This window comes from Pseudochaenichthys georgianus, chromosome 21 (assembly GCF_902827115.2).
Source record: "Pseudochaenichthys georgianus chromosome 21, fPseGeo1.2, whole genome shotgun sequence".
NCBI lineage: Eukaryota > Metazoa > Chordata > Actinopteri > Perciformes > Channichthyidae > Pseudochaenichthys > Pseudochaenichthys georgianus.
The window spans coordinates 23,820,949-23,843,234 of NC_047523.1; the positions used below are offsets into that span (position 1 = coordinate 23,820,949).

Below are 22,286 nucleotides of genomic sequence, written 5' to 3' on the forward strand. Positions count from 1 at the left end.
TTGAAGTATTTCTTACTGTATATCATAAATGTGTGATTTTTTTTCTGAAATTGTAACCCCCTTCCCTTCCATTTTTTTTTTAAACTATACTGCGCTTATCATGCCGTCTTACATTATATGTATAAAATCTATATTTCCCATTTTTAAATGTCAATGGTGCATATAAGTAAACAAATTCCTTTCTCCTGATACAGGTACTTGAATCTGGAAACTTTCATCGCTGATGTGAACCTGATTTTTGATAACTGTGAAAAATTCAACGAAGATGATTCAGAAATTGGACGAGGTGGCCACAGCATGAGGAGGTTTTTTGACAAACGATGGACTGAACTGCTGGATTGAAAATGTTTCAGTGTTGACTTTCTACGCTCCTCTACATATTAAACTTCATCTTTGGTGTGGGAGGCCTTTTTCTTCACCTGAGACACTAAATCCATAAACAGGTTTAAATGACACTGATTTGCAATGTGAAAGGACACATTCTCCTGAAGGGAAAACAACTTCAAGCATTAATATCTGAAAGTGCAATACAGTTTTCTTCATCAAAATGCACTGACTCTTGGACTCAATATTGTCATTGGGAATTAAAGATGGCCATAGTAGATAGGCCTTCGGCTTTTTTTTTTTAACATCAGTACTTTAGTTTATTGTATATGTGTGTATTTATTTTTTGAAGTATTTATGTTACCGTCAGTCTCATCTAAGAAAAAAACAGGAAATGGCACACAGCTTTAAACAAGCCAATCAAAAAAATGTTTACAGCTTTTTGACTTTAGGTTGCCAGCAGTTCTACTGTTATTTGTGTAATATACAAGGAGGTATCACTGTCACTATCTACAGGACTTATTTCTTAGATAGTGTGTAAATACAGTACAGTCTTGTTAAAATATTGTCAATGCATAAGGATGATTGTAGCACTTCATATGTCTCATACTGTACTCTGCCTGTGCTGAATACCCACTCACAACACTGCTCTCCTCAGTATTGTAGTGCCTGACCTCTGACCTCTAAACAGTGTATGGAGCGGTGCGTTGTTTTTCTATGTGTACTGTATGTGTGTCCTGCACAGTATACTGTATAGAGCCCTTACCCAAAATGTAAAACACTTCTGAACTTCTCTTCTAAAATGAATTGATGTGGTGCATATAATGTGTTTCATCTCCAAGCATTCCCCTCAGCCGGAGTCTTGTCAGACATCCCGAGGGCGGACGTGAAACCTGCGCTGGGCTTTAATCCAGCTGGGAATCGGACAGAGTCACAGTCCATCGGAGACGTCTCCAGACAGCTGAAGTCAGGAGACTTGAAGAAGTAACTGTATTTTATTATGAATATTGTGAAATGAGTAGCAACTTTTGTGGGAGTATTATTTTTCAATAGTGGATGTGTGGCACAGAAAAAATAAACCTGTTTTTCAAAAACAAGGCCCTTACTGTATTCCCTATTTATTTATCTGGTATTTATGAATAAAAGACTTCATTTGAAACTAGGCACCTTTTTATTTATTGTATTTAATTGTAATCCACTTAAGGAGACAGTATTATACGTGTAATCCACTACAGGCATTTCACAGCTATAGGCCTACCTTCATTTCACACTAGTAACCTCAAGAGTCAAATTAACATACAAAACATGATCATCAAATAACATATTGAGAATTGTTTAGGATGAAACTACCCAAGGTAAAAGGTATTTAACATTGGCACCACCTCCATCGACATTAAAGCAGTTTTCACATGTTTTTTCTGTCAATTATAATCCAATTAAACACAAAAAAGAGACATTCTGGATAATGAGTAGGCTACCTTTTGAATTTAGCAGATACTTTAGTAGGCCTAATGCTTTCAATAAAATAGGAATGGACTATGAACATTATGCAACTAATTACTCACGTGACTGATAGTAGTAGTGCCAGATAATAAGACTTGTAACTTGGAAGAAGAAATAAATACTTGAAACTGTGGCCACATGAGGAGCAACAGTTTGACTCAGTCCGCCAACTCTCCTCTTTTACAAGCGGATATTTAGGTATTTTGCGCCACCTTGTGAGTGAACCGCTCGGAGCCAACCAGTCACAAGATGGTGTCAATACTTCGCACTCTTCTTCACTACACAGCCGAAGTCAGCTATGGAGCTTTCTCCCGCTCTCCTCGCGACCTGCTCGGGAGATGAAACTCCGTGTTTATAGCACACACCTCTCGGAGCTTCGTTTCTCTGCTCTTTCGGGACACTATTACGGCCTTTAGCTGCTGCTTTATGGACGTATCCACCATGGGGGGGCTCGCAGGCAGGTGAGGACTGGAGGTGGTACAGTGTGGGCCAGACAATCACGTAGGCCTACAGAGTTAAAGCTGCATATCAGACAGATATGCTCTTTATTTATTTGCTCTAAAGAGCAAATAAGGTCCTGTTTCCTAGTTCCAGCCTCACAGTAACATTTTAAAGCTGCTATCTTAAGTAGGCCTATTTCAATTAACATGAATACTGTAGCCTACTGGAGGTAACTTTAGACTAGAGCAAGTCCTTAGTAGTCCCATTGGATCTTAGAACAACAAACTCCATTGGAACTTTTAAAACTAAATTAAAGACCTATAGGCCATTTTAGCGGTAGGCTTAGCTATCAGTGTTCATGTTAATTTGTTTTATGGTTCTGTGATAAAAACTATTTCTGTTTGTTTACAGACTGTTTTTAATTATGCTCCTCCTCACTCTTTATTTTGTATCTTGTCTTACTCAGAAAAGCACTTTGGGCTGCATCTTGCATGAAAGGTGGTTTAAATAACATTTATTAGGCCTAGCCCACAAACATCAACTTAATTCAGACTTGTTTGGGTTAGTCCTACATTCAGCCTTCACTCAATGCTCTAGATAGAAAGATTAGAGCTCGCTGGTTAAACAATGCAGAAGCATGGGAGTAACCACAACCAGCGAGACAAGTACGTATATGCTGATGTGTTAACAAGTCTTTATCAGAAGATCACAGCTTTTACAGGAACCCCGAGGCTGCTGTCTTGTATCCCTTAGTTTGAAAATGGTGGTGTTTTTGTGACTATTACAGGTCCAGTCAGTGCAAGGCCAGTGTTATGGCCTGCTGCTTCTCTCCCTGTGGCCAGATGTTAGTGACCGGTTGCACCCATGGAGACCTCGAACTGTGGGACCAGGACATCGATCTCCTGCAAGAAGGACGCCCATGACCTCGGAGTCACCTGCAGATTTGCACCACAGTTTAAAGTCAGTGAGATATTTCAGTGTTAAAAGGGTCAGTCTACCCATGCCACCAAAAATACCTTTCCACCTATTATTTACCTATCCATATTGGTGTCTTAACATGCTTTACTAATAAAGCTTTGTGTTCATAGCTATCTTTTCCTGTTAATCATTGTTAACTGAAAAATCATTGTGTTGTGGACAAACTAATCAAATCATTTGAAGACATTATCATGTAAACTGGCAAACATCATTTTTTGTCTTTTTTTCTGACTTTTCATTAGCTAGATGGAATTGATTTATCATAAGAAACAGTCTAATTTAAAGATTGAAAATTAAATGAAAGTAGTTTCAGTATCTTGAAACGGAACACTATCTTAGATATTCACGGTGAACATTTTCAGTATTTCTTAAGTGAAGAGAAAGCTACACAAGTACTTCAGTCTTTTGGGTTTTTGCGTCCCCTTATCCTTCAGTTTGTAAAGAAAGTGTTTTATTTTTCCGTCTTCCCCTAGTTCATTGTTCATAACATAAATTCATTCTGAACAGAAAATTAAATAATCCTTTCACAGTTAGCAGACAGTTAAAAGCAACCTTTAGCATTTCTACCCACAAATCCAAATGACAGTCAGACAGTGTTTGCTATTTTTCAGTTTTGGGAATAAAAAGCCCTTAAATCCCTTTAATCCAAACACAATATATATCCCATATACAAGACGATGCTTGCCTAGTGTTGACACCCTTCACAAACAGGCCATTGGAGGGTATTTGTCTTCCTTTTATATTAAAATCCGTCAAGCATGAACATTGAGAAATGTGGCTGTTTTTCATTCTGCAGATGGATGCCGTGTGGAGTTTCGACTGGCCTCCTGTGGACAGGACAGCCAGCTGAACATCCGAGTTGTTTCCCAGAATGAAGGAGCAGGTAGGACGACCCCTCTGTCCGCTTCGTCAACTAAAAGCTGCCTCCCTCCATCTCCCATGAGAGAGAGAGAGATAGAGAGAACCTGCCGACTGCTTTAACCTTGAAATCGCTCTGCAGAATAGAGGATTTGTATTAGTGTGTGGAATAAATCAGCTGCAGACTGAATCATTAATAATGGATCACTTTAAGACATCCTGCTGAAATACAGCAGCTGCGGAGAAGTGTGTGTGTGTGTGTGTGTGTGTGTGTGTGTGTGTGTGTGTGTGTGTGTGTGTGTGTGTGTGTGTGTGTGTGTGTGTGTGTGTGTGTGTGTGTGTGTGTGTGTGTGTGTGTGTGTGTGTGTGTGTGTGTGTGTGTGTGTGTGTGTGTGTGTGTGTGTGTGTGTGTGTGTGTGTGTGTGTGTGTGTGTGTGGAAGTTGGAGAAGAGGTCAGGTGCACACAGTATATCCACTTTGACATTTATATCTTGTAGGAGCCGCAGCAGAACAAGAACATGTCGTGTATGTTCATGCGTTGTGTAACCTGCCTGCAGACTGGATTTTCGTTAGCGTTTGAACACACTCCATGTTGTTAGTGCTTAAGATGAGTTGCCGTGGTAACGTCCGTATCTGGGGAGGATTGGATGTGTCCCACGTGGTGACCCGCTGCGTCCACTGGGATCTTTTTTAATCTCTGTGCAGCTTGTATAAACACACAGAACAAGGCCGGTCCTCGTTTCGTTTTGTTTAAATGTATTTTTCACATAATGTTTTTTACTGTTGGGAGGTTTCAAGGACTCCGCCTAACTGAAATGTGCATTTCTCTTTTGTCTATGAAAGAGGATTGCGTGCTTGAACCCCTATTGCATTGTTTTAGGGCACAAAGACTGAAGTGCCCTAATGGGACAGGTGGCGCAGTGGTCTGTGCATCTGATCATCAGATCAAGGGGGGTTGCTGGGGAACTCCAGTTCGAAACCCGCTCCCGCCGCCACTGCGTCAGGCCGTTGTGTCCTTGGGCAAGACACTTCACCCGGATTTGCTCCTGTGGGTATTGTCCACAGTACATGTATAATATCAATGTGTACTTGTAAAAGCTCCTCGATGACCTCGAGGCGTAAAGATGGACGGTGTGGCGCAGTGCACTGTGCAATGATCATCAGATCAAGGGGTGAAACCCGCCGCTGCTGCGTCTGTAAAGCCGGTGTGTCCTTGGGCAAGACCCTTCACCTGAACTTGCTCCTGTGGGTATTGTCCACAGTGACCATTGCATGTATATAAAATGTGTGTAATGTGTATCTGTAAAGCGCTTTGAGCACTGGAAAAGCGCTATAATAAATGCAAGGAATTATTATTATTATTAAGTGCAGATGATTCAGGGGAGCAAGGTGCCCTTCCTGCAGCTGTGGCCACTCTGTATGGAACATGTTCCTCATCCTGGCTGACTGTGTTTGCAGCCCCATGTTCTAATGCTCCATATCCAGAGGATTTCAGCAGCGAGGGTCACATCTTTCATGTTGTCAGATTTGCAGCCTTTTTTCTAATTTACTGGTGTGATTTACCTTTCAATCACACCTCACATTTAGTTTAATTTCAAAAGTGTAGACTCTTTGACTTCGTCGGCTTTAATAATATGTTTTTTCCTCACTGAGATGTGAGAGTGCTTCACTTCAAATAATGAGAATGCAGGCAAATAGTAAATGAGGCTCCTGCCGAGCCCGAAAACAGCTTTTTACAATGATGGAGAGGACATTTCGAAACGCATGTATTTACACACAGATCATTTCAATGCAGCTGAAGACCAATTGATGTAACATACTGTAGGATTATTGTATGATGAAGTATTACTGCATACTACTCAGTGTTTTTGTATCTTAAGCTGAGAATATTTCACGGGTGGCACAACACGAGGAAAACTGACTAAAGTTTGTGTATTTAATATATATTAATATATACATATTCGTGTGTGCGTGCTTGCGTGTGTGTGTGTTCTCCCTCAGCCTGTGATGTGAAGCTGCTACACACTCCCACCTGTCATTCAGCTCCAGTTGTGTCTTGTGTGTGTCTCTTATGATCGAGAGCTGCTGATCTCGGGGTAAGACACATACTCATCACTCACACACAGACACAACAGTGTGTAGGCAGTGCTGATAAACGCCTCCTGCCTTGGCAACTAAATATTGACTTATGTGCCTGTCATACTTATCTTTTCTAATTTAATTTGATGTATTATACTTGTTAAAATCATATGCACATTTGGGACAAATGTAGTTTGAACTGATCTCTCGTTTGTTCTGTAAACAGCAGATGCCACTGCTGAGCACGGATCCTGCTGTTCTCTCAGCCGCCACAGGAGGAGTGGTGTTGTGTTTGCATGCTCTGCTGTTCTCTGGCTTCACTTCAAACACACTGAAGGTTCATCTGTGTTTTTGTTTGAATCCAATTTTGTATTTCATTATTCTTTAATGAGAAGGTTGCATTTGAGTTCTACCAACACACATTACTCTATTATTCTACATTTCTTTGGATACAAGTGTTACAATATTATGATGCAGTAATTGAAGCACAAATACAAAATGTAGACTTCTTGTTTAGCTATGCTGCCTCAGTCCACTACTTTCTAAACATTAAATCCCAGCCGCTGCAAACACTTAAATGACAAACATCCTGTTCTGTTTGTTTGTACTTTGTTTACAGAACCTGGGACTCCTGCGCCACACTTTGAAACCGCACCAAATGTAAACGACCTGACCTCCCGCTGCTAAGCAATCTCTGCAGCTATGAGACAAACAGCAAAACAGGAGTCAAAGGGTTCACATCAAAATGTGTGATTTTTGCTTGATTAGTTTTACCCAGAAGCCCTCGGTGCAGTGATGCAATATTTTATTCTCCAGCGCTACTATCCAGACAGTCAATGAAGTGGCACCGCAGGTAGGCATCAGCAGAGCGCTTTGAAGTGCTTGAAAGGATTTAAGATACTTACGATTTTTTATTTCATTTTTAAGGGTAAGCTACATTTAAAAGCAGATATCTTCTTCTCTGCAAACGTAAGTGTCATACACATCGTTCACATCTCTGTGCTTCCTGCAGGTACGTGACTGCTGTTGCTGTCTCCCATTATGACGTGGATTGCAACCGGCTCCATAGACAGAACCATAAACGTGTGGAGAATAGGAAATGGAGTCGACAGAACTGGTAAATACGTGACAGAGAATTGTTTAAGGTGGCGCCTACAAATGCACAATCACTCCTCCTTTCTTCAAACAACAGTCAGTTAGCATTGGTCCAAAGCCCAGGAGTGAGTGCTTAAGACTCCCAGAAGAGTATCTGGGAAGATGTCCAGCCAGAGAAGCTCATATTGCATGTGTATTGCTGCCTGACTGCAGTGTCGTTGTCTAGAGGAGGAGTTATGATTCATGTGTATTGAGGCAGCAGGGCTAACTACCTCCAAGCCTCAGAGAGCTGATGTTATGGAGGTGAATCCTCCTTAAAAAAAAGTCCCAACCCAACATGAAAGCAAACATTGGAAACACTAAATGAAAAGTTAGCAATCGTTAGACATCTGGAAGCCTCGAAGCTTCATCAGTCAGTCAGGTTGATGTGATGAAGCAGATTCCACCTCAATGAAGATCTGCCTCTCTTTATCCTCCTCTCTTTTAATCTCGGTGAGTTCTCTCTATTCACATGAAGTTATTCCCTTTGAGCTTTCTCTGCAGCTGATAAATGAAGGCAGACAGTGTGCCAAGGTAAATAGATCTATCACTCTGTTTTCTTTTAGAAAGTTATTCGCAGCACTAAAACCCCTGCTGTTTTACTGTGTTTCGTTCTTTATGTTCATATATATAGTTAGAGTCTTGCAAAGGTGTTTTGGATCATTTCTTGTCTTTGTGTCCTGGAAACATCTTGTCTTTTGAGTCTTTTATGCATGTGATGAAAAGCTTTTCTTGTGATTTCGTCCAGGGATTTGAAATGGTATACTCTGATAGGTGAACCTAAATAATATGAACAAAGGTGCTTTGGTGAACAAAGATTCTTATTCAACGTTTTTCTTAATGCCAGCAAATCCCATGAAAGGATTCCAACAGCAATATGTGTGTCCTCCTCTCAACACTTTCAAGCCCATAAGAATGGGTCACTCACCATGAAAGTTCAACTTTATCCTCAACGTTTTAACTCCCCCTCCCCCCCTTATGCCAGGACCTTATAACTAAAGGTGTTTTCACTTCACATTGTTTATGAGATCTCTCTGCTCACGCACCTGTTAGGGCGGGACCTCCAACCCTGTTGGCAGTCTTCTTATTGGACAGAGTTGGCACAGATGTATACAGAGTTCAATCAGACTGATTAGAAACACCTGTGTTTGTGAGCAGGATGAACTGACCTCTCAGTGCTTCATAAACTTACATTTGGAATTGAATTGTACACAAACGCAAGGATTGGATTAGTTTGAGACTATTTCCAGCCTTGGATTGACACACATCAGGCATGTTGGTGAGCATTTTTGGCAAAAGGAAGTTGACCTGGTTATGAAGTAAGATGTTACGTATATTTTGAACAACAGTGGAGGTCTGTGACAGAGAGGAACAATACAATACTTGTTAGCAACATCCGTCTTTAGTTTGTTGACAATATAACTAGCCTCTCCTGGAAATAACCGGGATGCTGAACAGACCAGGAACATGCTGGAGAGATTACATATCTGGTCTGGCTTGGGAACGCCTCAGGTTCCTCTTCCAGGACTCAGACCCAGATAAGAAGCAGTAAATGGATTGATAAGGGAGTGAGGCAATCTTCATACTGTATGTGCATCCGTTGAAGTAATTAAACAGCAGTCTGAGCGATCCCAGTCTGCAGTGAGGCTCTGAGGTTTTCATGCTTTGGCACAGTGAGTCCATGACTCAGCCTCCTAGACTGAGAGACTCCACTCACTATATTAGCCATGGCTGCAGAGAGGAGGTGTTTCTCTGCTCATTGTCGTGCATATGCTACTAAGTGGGTAAATCCAATCCGTATGACTGCTTGAGGACTATTTGCATAGTTTTACTATTGCCAAAAAAAAAGGAAAATCACATTTGACAACACCGTACTTAGTCTTAAGTGCTAATGTTAGCATGCCAACCAAAGATGCCAACCCACTAAAACCAAGATGGTGTACAAGATGTCTGATAAACATCAGCATGCTAGGTATAAAAGGTATCCAAAAACAAATAAACATAACCTCTAGATGTGCTGTCAACAATCTGACACAAAGAAAGTAATCATGCAGCGATGCCAGCTTAATTAAAACCTCTAGACCAGAATGCATTGCAGCCACAGGACATGATACAATTTGAATAAGGAATGCCTTTTTTCCCCCCAATTGCAGGCATGTTTTAGTTTTTTTTTTCAAAAATACAATATAATGTGGAGGATAATACCCATTGACTATGAATTGTCTGGACTAGCAAAGGTAGTATAAGTGGATGGGGGGGCTTACATGTGGATACTTAGCATGGTAATGAGCAACTCCTCCCAGTCGCACGGCTGATGGGTGATGGGCTCCAGGAAGATGCTGCGAGGTGTCATTAACGGGCCGGCGCACCACAGGGCGGTTTGTCTCGGCCTGGTATGATAAACGATGGCCGCTCACTCACATGGTGTCCTGTGAAGGTTGATGAGCTGCACACTGGCACAATCTAAAGTAGCACAGCCCTAGCTTCAATTTTCTCCCCTATGATAGATCACATGCTTGTTTGCTAGGTCAGGGATCTCTGTGTGTGTGTGTGTGTGTGTGTGTGTGTGTGTGTGTGTGTGTGTGTGTGTGTGTGTGTGTGTGTGTGTGTGTGTGTGTGTGTGTGTGTGTGTGTGTGTGTGTGTGTGTGTGTGTGTGTGTGTGTGTGTGTGTGTGTGTGTGTGTGTGTGTGTGTGTGTGTGTGTGTGTGTGTGTGTGTGTGTGTGTGTGTGTGTGTGTGTGTGTGTGTGTGTAATTGTCAATCCTTTATCAGCACAGAGGGAGTGTGTCCTTTTCTGTTGAGTGTGAGGGAGATTGTTTGTTTGTATCAGGAGGCTGTAATAGCAGAGCCCCTTCCTCCCTTCCTGTTGTGCATTTTGCAGGAAGGAAGTTGAGGGGTCACTCCAGTCCAGGCTGCTGATTGGCCAGAGGAGGATGTGCAGACCTGACTGTGTGTGGGGAAGGACTACAAGAGCATGTCAGCATCTTTAAAACTAACAATATTGACGGAGCGATACAGCAGCAGAGCTAGGAAGTGGTGAGGATCAAATATGAAACACAGTCACGTACATTAGTGCAGTACACACACAATCACAGGGACACTGGGACTCAGTGTTTTTTGTGAGGATTTACTGTTTGATCCAAAAACATGACAAGCTTCAATTGGATAGTATGATATAAGCCTCTTTTTTTATCGATGCTCTACCTTTATTATTCCGTCCCACAACTCTTTCCCAAACAGTGATCTGATTTAGCGATGTGAAGCCGCAGTGTTTCTATCTGCTCATACAATCACAAATCATGCTGTGAGAACAGAACCCCACGGGACGACCTTTACGTCACAAACAATGATAATCCCTCTGAAAATAAGATTAGTCCATTCAGGGTCGTCCAAGGTCTGCGTGGAAAGCCAGTGCACAAACTGCGGCCAGAAAACAACACAATCTGTCCCTGCTACACTATAGTACAGCCGCTAACAAAGTACTGTCAGAATCAATATTTAACCAAGGAAGTTATGTTTTGAAGGCATCATTTAACATAATGATTGATTCATACCAACGTTGTCTGTCTGCTTGCCTAGCTTTGCTTAGTCGTTTTCTTTATTTCAGTTTTTGTACAAATCAAACTAATGAGATATGATGTAAATTAGTTAGCTTCAGAGGGGCTTGCAGGTGCATTTTCTTAACTAGAGACACAGCCAAGTTAGTTAGTTTCCCACGTTCCACTCTTTATAACAAGTGATTTTGACACATTTTGACACATTGTGATATTAATCATCTCATCTAACGCACAGCAAAAAAGTAAACAAATATATTTCTCTAAACTTTTCCTTGAGAGCCTGTATGGGTTTGGTGAGTAGTTTTCCTTTATTGAGCACATTGTAATGCATTACATTTAGTAAAAAGTGAGGTCTTGGGCAAAATAAGTTCCCTTTTTGGTGCTGATGGTACCATCATTTTGTACTTTTACAAAGCACTTTAAAGTCTATTTACAAAGAGACATATATATATATATATATAGACATTTTTATTCATTGTGATAAACCCCCTTGAGATGCACCATCTCGTTTTCAAGGGGGTCCCGACAATAGCAACAACTTACAGACATACATAAACAAAAAGACAAAATACAGTCTGTTAAGTACAATTCAAGCAATGCACACAATCATTACAATTTGAGACAGTCGAGCAAATCAGTTTCATCAATATCAGTTTCATTATTAACAAGTACAGACCAGTTGAAAGTGAGATAACAATGCATGCTTAAACATACCCAATGATGCAAGTGATCTAATAGCAGCAGGTAAAGTATTCCAGTCTGTTGGGGCTTTGAAAATGAACGCTCTTCTGCCAATCCATTTTTGTACATGTTTGTACAGACACTTGTGCCACAACTGTGCATGTGACGACTTATAGTCCATTTCATTAATTCAACTGTAATTGGCAACTTATTCATACCAGCAGAAGTACAAGCCAAAATGATGAGATACAATTAGTGACATTTTTATAAACCTCAATTATTGTCGAATTATTAGATTTGATCTCTGGATTTCATTATACTTTACAAAAAGTTTAGCACAGAAAGTTGTAATTTACTTTCATTTTTTATCGCTGGATATGTAGTTTAAGTTAAGCACATCTTTCATTCTGTTTTGAATGTACAGTAGCAGACAGCTGACATGAATGCCATAATGACCTCACTCTGATTACAGTACATTGTGCAGACTGTAATCATGTAAGCAGCTGCATCACTGTCCCATCTTTAATCACAGTAAAACGCCTTGTTGGCGGTTTAGTTTGCTTTAATTGGACAGCAGTAGACATTGTAAAAAACGACGGTAAAGCCAACTTCCCCTGCATGCTGCTCAGCAATGCAAAGCGTGTCTTAAGGAGTGAGCATCTCTCTCCATGTGTTTAGTATGGAGGATTGCTCATCATTACCACAGAACAAGGACACAGGAAACAGCAGATTGCCACATTTCCTGTCCTATTTGAGTTGTGTACCAACAACAATCATTTCCCGTGCTTGCTGTTTGTGTAAATGAGAGTGTGCGTGCATAGATACACACTTACTTCCACATAGAACACACACCCAAATTAGATTCCAGCGCACTTTACTTAATGAAATACTCATGAATCTTTGAGTAAGGGCATGGAAGGAAAAAGTTCCTGTTGGAAATGGCTCGCTGTATCTCTGTGGAGACAGCCTCATTCTGCAGTTTCCTTGTAGCGTCTCATCACATTATCAATCTAAATGTAAAGTGGACTGTATAGCACTAATGGCTTGTGCCCCCATGAAAAATGCTGGAGCTTATGGAAATCTTAAATCCCATTGAGCTGCTAAGTGCCGTTTTTCTATCCAAGAGAAATTTATTGGATGAATCGGAAGACTTAATAGGTTCAACGTGTTTCATCGAGAGCAGACATTTTGATTGAGCAACGCCACTTTCCTCGTAGGATTCAATGTATTTATGATGGCGACAGCAGCATCTGCCTGTTTTACTTTAAGATAAAGACTGTGAATGCAGGCGAGGAACAGAGTTCACAGTGCGAGGAAGACAGTCTTTTAAGGTGTGCTTGAATGCTTTCATCCCTTTATCTTGCATTTCTCCATTATGAATAAGTGCAAGAGTACAAATTCAAAGCCGCAGTAAGAGAACAAGCTGGTCCTCAACGAACAGTAGCTGATGTAAAGATCTCTTCATTATGTACCCCTATTTATCATGAGGTTGAAGCTTTGGAGTGTTCACCATGATAGCATTTAATTCAATTCACCTACACAATGATTTCAAAATAAAACTGCACCAAATCTATCCACAACTCTTGTGTGTCAACATATTCATCAGATGCAGCTCTAACCTATACTGCAGTTATATCACGTCTTCCAAAAAGCATCCCTTTTTGTTCTGATATTCCTGACAGCATTGCCAAGGTCATAAACTCTGTGCGAGAACCAGATGTTTTATTTAGTATTCGCAGCCAATTGAATCGGAAGTCTGTAGCAGTAGTGTCTCTCTCTGGGAAATGTCAGTTTGTTCAGCAACGTGGGGTAGATACAGTATGTTCTCTAGACTGGAATCATATTATAAAATATACTCTAGGGTCTAGAGTATATTTTATAATATGATTCCAGTCTTTTACTAGACCTGGTATATTCAATTCTGACTCATTTGCGGCTATTAAATAAAGGAGTATTGTGTGGAATTGTTTTAAAATCTAAATTGGGTGATTTTTGAAAGAGTCTGATAAACATTAGTATGAAAGTGTTGTTTTTTGTATTGAGGAAATTCTGTTTTTTCTTTGGCCGAATTAAAAGAATCAATGATACAATGATAAAAGAAGAATCCAAATTATAAAAAAGAAATAGAATTTTAATGTCAGGTATTTAAAAGTATCTGAAATAAGAGTGAAATACCAGAAACAGGATGGAATAGAGCAGGATCACTGTTCCCATGTTCTAATGACTTATTACTATTGATATAATGTCATTTGTCTTTTTGAAAACATAATATTTGAGACACATTTCCAGGATTGAAATTGCAAATGTCCCTGCAGCTGCTCTCTGAATCGATTCCTACACCGTCTCCTTACTTATGAGTGGCTCCAAAGGTCTTCCTCAGTTGTAGCTGGTGGTGATATTTGCAGCTCATGACCAATTCACACGGTGCAGTCATTGGGCAGAGATGAGCGGATTTGTGCAGAGTGATTTATTTTTCACTTTTGTGCTGTTTTTCTGTTTTTATTCTCTAGTATAATATTGAAAAAATTGTCCCTTTTGAACTACCAACCAATACCAAGACCTCAGACATTCACAGTGAGGGTCTGGCTCGGCTCTTTGTATCGCGCCACAGATTGATCGTGTGGAGATCCAGATGTACTCCTGCCTTTGTTTTATCAGAGGACAAAGTCTGTCTGTCGCCTCACTGACTCACAGAAAAAACACAAAATAGAGTTCAGCTGGTTTATGTGAAGTATTTGACGATGAACAAATGGATAGAATCAAATCACTTATTCACTATGTTTGAAAAACATCATAAGAAGTTCAATGTGTCAGATGTTATTGTATTTATGAGTCATACTTACTGAACAGTTGGTTGGTTTCTCAGAACCTATGGGCATCCGTCTCCCTAAGGAAAGTCGGAGAAGAGTCGTTAAGACACCCCTGATACATTTCTGTGTCCAATCACAAGAGAGCTGAAGAAAGATCCAGTCATAGCTGCAGGTGAGAAGACAATACTACAACACCTGTTCATTGTCTCAAACTGAGTCGAAGACAGACTCACCAGTCATATCCAAGTGTGTATATAAAGTCACAATGTTTATATGGATAGGGAGGATGTGGCTCAGTATTTAAGTCGCTTTGGGTAAAGCGTATAACAAGTGGCATGTAATGTAATGTTTATCTATTCCACAGACAGATATTCCTATGAGCGCGAGTCCATAGAGAATCATGGGTGTGATTAAAACCAGCTCCATGAAGAACCTGCTGCTCCTCACCCCTGACAGCAGCTCCTTTGAACTTGTTTGTCAGAATCCAACGTTACACTGCTCATCTGATAACAAGTGCTCTTATTATAATTGGAAAAAGTAATTACTGCAAATAAGATTTTGTTCTGGGTATCTTTATAAATTTGACAAATAATCTGAATCTTTGATCTCATTCCTGCAGTCGTTCAGTAGTTATATCATTTTCGATTTCGACGGTTGCATCATCTCTTGTTGTGCCTAAGATGAAAGACTAACATCCGTTAAAAAGAGGTTTGTTCTACATGTTCAATAATTCAATGCTGCATTAATATATGGTCAAAAGCCAATTATAGACCTATTTCTAATCTTCCGTTCCTCTCAAAAATTCTTGAGAAAGCGGTCGCAAAACTACGGAGCCCTGGAGGGTTCATTGAGAGAAAAATAAATAAAACGTGGCCACGCTTTAGTAACTCGTGCGCACGCTTTAGTAACTCGTGCATGGCCTCGTTTTATTTATATTGAGGGATTCCTGTCCATGACTCACAGAATATGCTGCTGCCCACAGCTGTTTTATAGAAGGAAAACATCCTTCACTTTATGAAATCTCTGTGGCACCAGTGGCCTGTACTACGAAGCAGGATTTGCTATTTACACTATTCATTCATGAAGTATGACGCTGCGCTGTCAGCATGCGTCTCCATGTTTGTGATTGGTCAAATGTTGGTAACCCCGTCCCTTTCACGTGAACGCGCTCTCAACCGGACAGAGAAACCCTGGTTGATTTGCTGAGTTAATAACCAGCTTCGTAGGACCGCTTAGCGACATCGCGTTTGTTAGGGTTAGTTAAGCCGGGTAAATCAACCATATCCAGGGTCAGTTGAACTGGCTTCGTCGTACAGGGCACTGGAGGCAGTAACGTGTAATTCAGCAGAATCTGAGAAGAGCAGCACCAGCTGCAAAGAGCGGTGCCTTTTACTGTTTACTTCACTGCGTTGCCCTTCATTGGAACCGCTGAATAGAGATCGAGGCTGCTACGTTCAACCACACACACCTCTACACACATCGAACTACCAGAGTATTCCCCCTCGTTTTATGAAGGATATGTCCTGTCACCGGGGTGTGTGTGTGTGTGTGTGTGTGTGTGTGTGTGTGTGTGTGTGTGTGTGTGTGTGTGTGTGTGTGTGTGTGTGTGTGTGTGTGTGTGTGTGTGTGTGTGTGTGTGTGTGTGTGTGTGTGTGTGTGTGTGTGTGTGTGTGTGTGTGTGTGTGTGTGTGTGTGTGTGTGTGTTCGGTGTGTTTGTGTGTGTCCGACACCCCCGACATTTGTTTTCAAATTACCACGAACAGTAATTTACACAAATCTGGTTCTCCATAGTTATATGTGTATTCCCAAGTGAAAGAAATTCGTTGAATCTTAATCTCGATGTGCTATAGTCCTGCCGGAGTGCACCGGAACGAACGATACTATCATAAACAAATGCCCACATACACACAAAACGAGGCCACGCTTTAGTAACTCGTGCGCACGCTTTAGTAACTCGTGCGCACGTTTTATTTATTTTTCTCTCTGTGAACCCTCCAGGGCTCCGTACAAAACAGTTGTGTGATTACTTAAAAAACAATGATTTATTTGAAGATTTTCAGTCTGGCTTTAGAACACATCATAGCACAGAGACAGCTCTGGTTAAAGTCACAAATGACATTCTAATAGCCTCTGACAAGGGACATGTCTCTATTCTTGTTTTGCTCGATCTCAGTGCTGCATTTGATACTATCGACCATGATATCTTATTGCAAAGATTAGAGCACTTAGTTGGCATACAGGGAACTGCTTTAGGCTGGTTTAGGTCCTATCTATCTGAACGCAATCAGTTTGTACGTGTCAATGATGAATCTTCCACGCAAACCAAAGTCATGGAGCCATGGAGTGCCACAGGGCTCAGTGCTCGGACCTATTTTGTTCACATTATATATGCTTCCGTTAGGCAATATTATAAGGAATCATTCTGTACATTTTCATTGTTATGCGGATGATACTCAACTATATTTATCAATCAAGCCTGATGAAATTAATCATCTAAATAAAATTCAAGACTTCCCGAAGAATCTACGAAACAAATTATCTAAAGATATACTAACTAAGGATGGCATTAATTTGGCCTCCAGTGAGACTGTAAGGAATCTTGGTGTTATATTTGATCGTGGATTTATCCTTTAACGCCCACATAAAATCAATTTCAAGGACCGCCTACTTCCATCTATGTAACATTGCAAAAATCAGGCATATCTTGCCTCAAAACGATGCAGAGAAACTAGTCCATGCATTTTTTAATTTCAAGGCTGGATTATTGTAACTCTTTATTATCAGGGTTTACCAAGAAGTCAGTCAAGTCGCTTCAGCTGATTCAAAATGCTGCAGCTCGTATACTAACCAGAGTTAGGAAAAGGGACCACATTACTCCTGTTCTGGCTGCCTTACAATGGCTCCCTATAGAACACAGGATAGAATTTAAAATTCTTCTTCTCGCCTACAAAGCCCTTAATGGGCAGGCGCCATCTTACCTTAAATAACTCATTATACCCTACTGTCCTACTAGGCATTGCGTTCCAAGAATGCAGGGTTGTTGGTTGTTCCTAGAGTCTCTAAAAGTACAATGGGAGCCAGAGCCTTTTCTTATCAAGCTCCACATTTGTGGAATCAGCTTCCAGTTTGTGTTCGGGCGGCAGACACCCTATGCGTTTTTAAGAGTGCGCTTAAGACCTTCCTTTTTGATAAAGCTTATAGTTAGGGCTGATTAGATTCAGCCCCTAGTTTTGCTGATATAGGCTTCGTTTGTCGGGGGACATCTTACTTCTTCCTTCTCTCTGTCTATACCTGTGTACTCTCATGTTCCGATTAACCCAGCTTCCCAACATTTCTTTCTTTTTGGTGTCTATATACGCTAGGATCCGGAGTCATGGATGATCCTGTGTCCTGCATCGCAAGCCCTGGATCTTGAGTCGTGGCTGTGGTCCTGGATCATAGGTCCTGGATGGATATCCTCGTGGATTCATCTTCCTATTATACACACATGCATTTCCAAATATTTGGACTACCTATGTTGCAAATGTATTATCTTTTCAATTTACACACGGCATCTATTGCACGTCTGTCCGTCCTGGGAGAGGGATCCCTCCTCTGTTGCTCTCCCTGAGGTTTCTCCCATTTTTCCCTTTAAAACTGTGGGTTTTCTCCGGAAGTTTTTCCTTGGCTTCTGCTTATCTTTCTTACAGTGCAGACGCTTTTCTGCTTGCTCTTGCCTCTGCTTACTTTTTATGCTGATTTTCCTATTCTTATTCTCTGAAAACCTCGAGCAGCGGCTCCTGGACATTAAAGGTGGGGTAGGTAAGTTTGAGAAACCGGCTCGAGATCGCTAGAATTTGAAAATACACAACCGGAGAAAATCTGCCACTTCCTTATAGAGCCCCTCCTCCAACACACACGAACGCGCACATGACCAATGAGGGCACGAGATAGGTTTGTGCCCGATGGAAGCCTGACAGGCAGGTAGGCCATCCAATCCGTTTAGCCGGCCTGGCAGTATTACGGCCCGGCAGTATTACGGCTTCTACAGATGAAATTTTTTTATGGATTTTTTGTCAAAGCACTTGAGATATTCATTGCTATCGGGATGTTAAGAGCATTCCATGGAATATAACAAAAAGTGTATCTCGAGACGGTTTCTGAAACGTACCTACCCCACCTTTAACTTATCACTGGGACAGTTCATCTTCGTAAATAGTGGGAGGGTTTCAGCCATATTTCAACATTTTTATGACGACCTCAGTCTTACAGTAGCGTGGCCTAGCAACAGCTAAAGCCTGGTAGGCTACTGCATGCTATTTAGCTTAAGCTAGTTGGTAGCAAAATGCCTCCGTTCTCTACAGATGACTTCCACAAACTTCTACAGAAAATGGCTGTGTTGGAAATGAAAATGCAACGGTTGGAAGTTAACGTGGAAGTGAATGGACTATGTCGTGGGAATGACACCACTTTACCAGTGTTGCAAAATAATGGAAAAGGGTATGCTAACTCACAGCTAGTTAGCAGCTACAAGGATTGCAAGGAACAGGAGGGCAGTGTACTGGGTAATAAATATACAAGTGGTAGTCCTCCCTGGAACTCTCTGGGTGCAAAGCCTAAGAGTAAATCATTTTCATGGGATTTGGGAGGACGGATAACAGGCAGAGCCCAGCGCTCTGAAATCTGTGATGCGACCGGCTGGCCTGCATTGTTATCACCCAGGAAGAGCGCCTCTTCAACCCCTGTTCCTACTAGGAAACAGCAGTGGACAGCTGCTAAAGGGAGAACTACAAACAATCCTCCTAAACCACCAAGTGTGCCAATCCAGAACAGATACGCTCCGCTGACTGAGAGCCGGAGATCTCTTTCTGATGATCTGGATAACCTGTCCTCTTCACACAGCAGGGTAAGGACCAATAGCTACTCCAAAAGTAAAAGGCTAGAGGGAAAGCTAACGACTGGGCCTGAAACTCTGATTGTGGGTGACTCTGCTGTAAGAGATGTAAAAGGTCTGTGTAGTAAGAACAACACCAAAGTACTCCGTTTTCCCAAGGATATGGTCTCTGACTTGACTGAGAAGATCCTGCATATTGGGGCTGAACATCCGACTGTGAAAAATGTGGTACTGCACATTGGAACAAATTATGTTGTGAAACAACAGTCAGAAGTGCTGAAAGAAGACTTTAAATGTTTGTTGGAAACTGTCAGCTCTCTAAATGTGGAGGTGTTCATCAGTGGCCCTCTACCGCCAGTCAGAAGAGGAGTGCAGAGATTCAGCAGATTGTTTGCACTGAACACGTGGCTTTCAACTGTCTGTACTGACCATTCTGTCAATTGTATTGACAATTTTAACTTTTTCTGGGATCGCAGACATCTTTTCAAGGCAAATGGAGTTTGTCTGAACAAGTCCGGAGTGAAATTGTTTATCTCTAACATATTCAACTGCCTACGTCATCAATCTGTTCCCTCTGCCAAGGACAAGCGGCAAGAGGAATCAAAACAGGAGAAAGACACAACACATTGTGCAGACAACCCTGAAGAAGTATCACTGCACCCGCCTGAGGAATGTTCTGATTATGGGAGACCTATATGACACAAATGGAGGAGTCTCCACTGCCGGTCACCCTCCCTGTCAACGCCGTTGAGGATACTCTTCATTCATCCCCCAGCTCTCTACTCTCCGCTCACCCTTTCACCCTCGCCCTCCCCCCTGGAGTTCGATGACCGCATGAAGGCGACACGCAGGGTTGGCAGCATGTCCTTTACCCCCGCCCCTCAACGACGCCCACCAAAATCACCGAAGCAGAGACGCGCATCATCTCCCCCGGCTTCATCCCCATGCCTACCACAATCATCCAAACCAAAACAATACAAGGAAGATGGAAGCAGATTTCCAAACCCCCCTTTCTACAGTGTAGCCCTCACCCTGCCCTCCTATGATGAGAGGAGCAGGGTGGTGGGTCCTCCCTCCCCTTCAAAGCCTGATAGGGATGTGTGTGTACAAAACGCTGCAAACTGATATTTTCTGGGTCCAGGCTCAAGGGCGTATGGCACTCAACTCTTTCCAGGACATGCCGGGGCCCTGCCTGCCTGCCTGTAGCTTTGCCGATATCTGTGTTGATAGGTAATAGATTAAGAGCGGTGAATCATCTTAGATACAGGAAGCGCTCGTTTGTGTGAGTTTATCTAATTTAGCAGTGATTCCATGTCAGCCACAGCTTGTTACAAAAAACCTGACTGATAGTGTGTTTAACAAACTTAAACTAGCTTTATTAAATGTCAGGTCTTTGGCAGGAAAAACATTTGTAATCAATGATTTTATCACTGAGCACAATCTCGATTTTATGTTTTTAACAGAAACTTGGATTGAACAAAATAACAGTGCAGCTGTTCCAACCCAGTCTCACGGCATTTCGTGTTCACCAACACGATTTTTAATCTATTGATTCGTGTTCACCATCACGATGTGTCCCTTTTTTTCGTGTTGCACAGCACGATTTTAAAAGCAATGTATTTCTACTGGTAACGTGTTTCGTGCCTGCAGGCTGCACAACCCAGTCTCACGGCATTTCATGTTCACCAACACGATTTTTAATCTATTGATTCGTGTTCACCATCACGATTTGCCCCTTTTTTTCGTGTTGCACAGCACGATTTTAAAAGCAATGTATTTCTACTGGTAACGTGTTTCGTGCCTGCAGGCTGCAGCACGTCTTTTTCTCCGGTCGGGTCGTGGAAGACCGGAAGCTGTGTGGTTCATAAAAACGTGTTCTTACTCAATATGAAGCCACAATTATTGCTTTTATTTTAAATCGTATAATTTCGGACTTTTGTTGCCGTCTGTGAGGAAAATAAATGGGGCTCAGAGCCTCAGGATACTGAAATCTGTATTTTTAAATATTTTTTCCTTCTAATTTGTTATTCTTTTCAAAATAACACACTGTTATTTACTCACCAATAACACACAATTATCCTTGCTTTTATTTATTGGTTTAATTCCATAATCTCAGCCTTTTTCAAAATAAAAATAACCGGAAACAGACGTAGGCCTGTAAGGGACATTTCGAGCATCATTGCGATTGTCAACATTTCTGAGTTTAGGATGGCCGAAGACACTACACTACCCATAATCCCCAGCTATCGTTTAGGACTACAGTTCCCGTAAGGTTACGCAGAGCGTCAAACAGCTGTGTGAAATGGAACGAAACCACGCCAGATTATCCAAAACTGGAATCGAACACCCCCCCAGAACTACACATGCTGGCTATTGTGTTTCGCAAGATGTTCTATGGGACGTCACGTCTCTACTGAACGTTTTCGTTTTTCCCACAATTAGAAGTTGCCATTAGTAAACACATTGGTGTTATCAAATGTAAAACATACAGGGGCGCCGCCAGGGATTTTGGGCCCCATGAAAATATATCACATTGGGCCCCACCACCAGGCACAGGCCACGCAAACCAAGCACAATTGCTGTAACCACACCTCCAGAACCCAACCGACTCATTTATGCTTTAAATATCTCTATCTGTACAGGCTTGCATCTATCTTAGTCCAATACTAACTGCACAATATTTACTGACACTGAGCTGTGAAAATATAACACTGTGCAGACTGCAAATTCTACTGCAACATTCTGCTGCAGTAGAATTCACTATTTGATATAACACTAACATTCCTGACAATAGACCTCAATAGTCATCTTTTATGGTGGACATGCCTTTTTAATAACATTTTTGAATGGAAGATTAAAAAATCCAAATAAGTATAACTTAAATATACATGACCTCTTAAATTAAAATAAAGTGAACATTAACACCAATATTATCATTTATAACATAACATAAGCAGCAGATTTTCTAATTAAATATACATACCAACTACAAAATAAGCGAGTATTAAAGTGTAAATGGACAACATAACGGAAATGGAAATGAAAATG

At 41.3% G+C, this 22,286-nt stretch overlaps 1 protein-coding gene and 1 pseudogene across 3 annotated transcripts in view; both read left to right on the forward strand.

The window, feature by feature from the left end:
* LOC117466481 (bromodomain adjacent to zinc finger domain protein 2B) overlaps positions 1-1,421 on the forward strand; it is a 46,190-nt gene extending 44,769 nt beyond the window's left edge. For all 3 annotated transcript variants that reach the window (XM_034109741.2, XM_034109743.2, XM_034109742.2), the window contains one exon: positions 195-1,421. In XM_034109741.2, coding sequence (XP_033965632.1) covers positions 195-342 — 148 coding nt within the window. In that variant the 3' untranslated portion in view covers positions 343-1,421. The remainder of the gene's footprint in view (positions 1-194) is intronic.
* Positions 1,422-2,076: 655 nt separating this feature from the next.
* LOC117466366 (WD repeat, SAM and U-box domain-containing protein 1-like) lies at positions 2,077-14,925 on the forward strand (annotated as a pseudogene).
* The last annotated feature ends 7,361 nt before the right edge of the window (positions 14,926-22,286 follow it).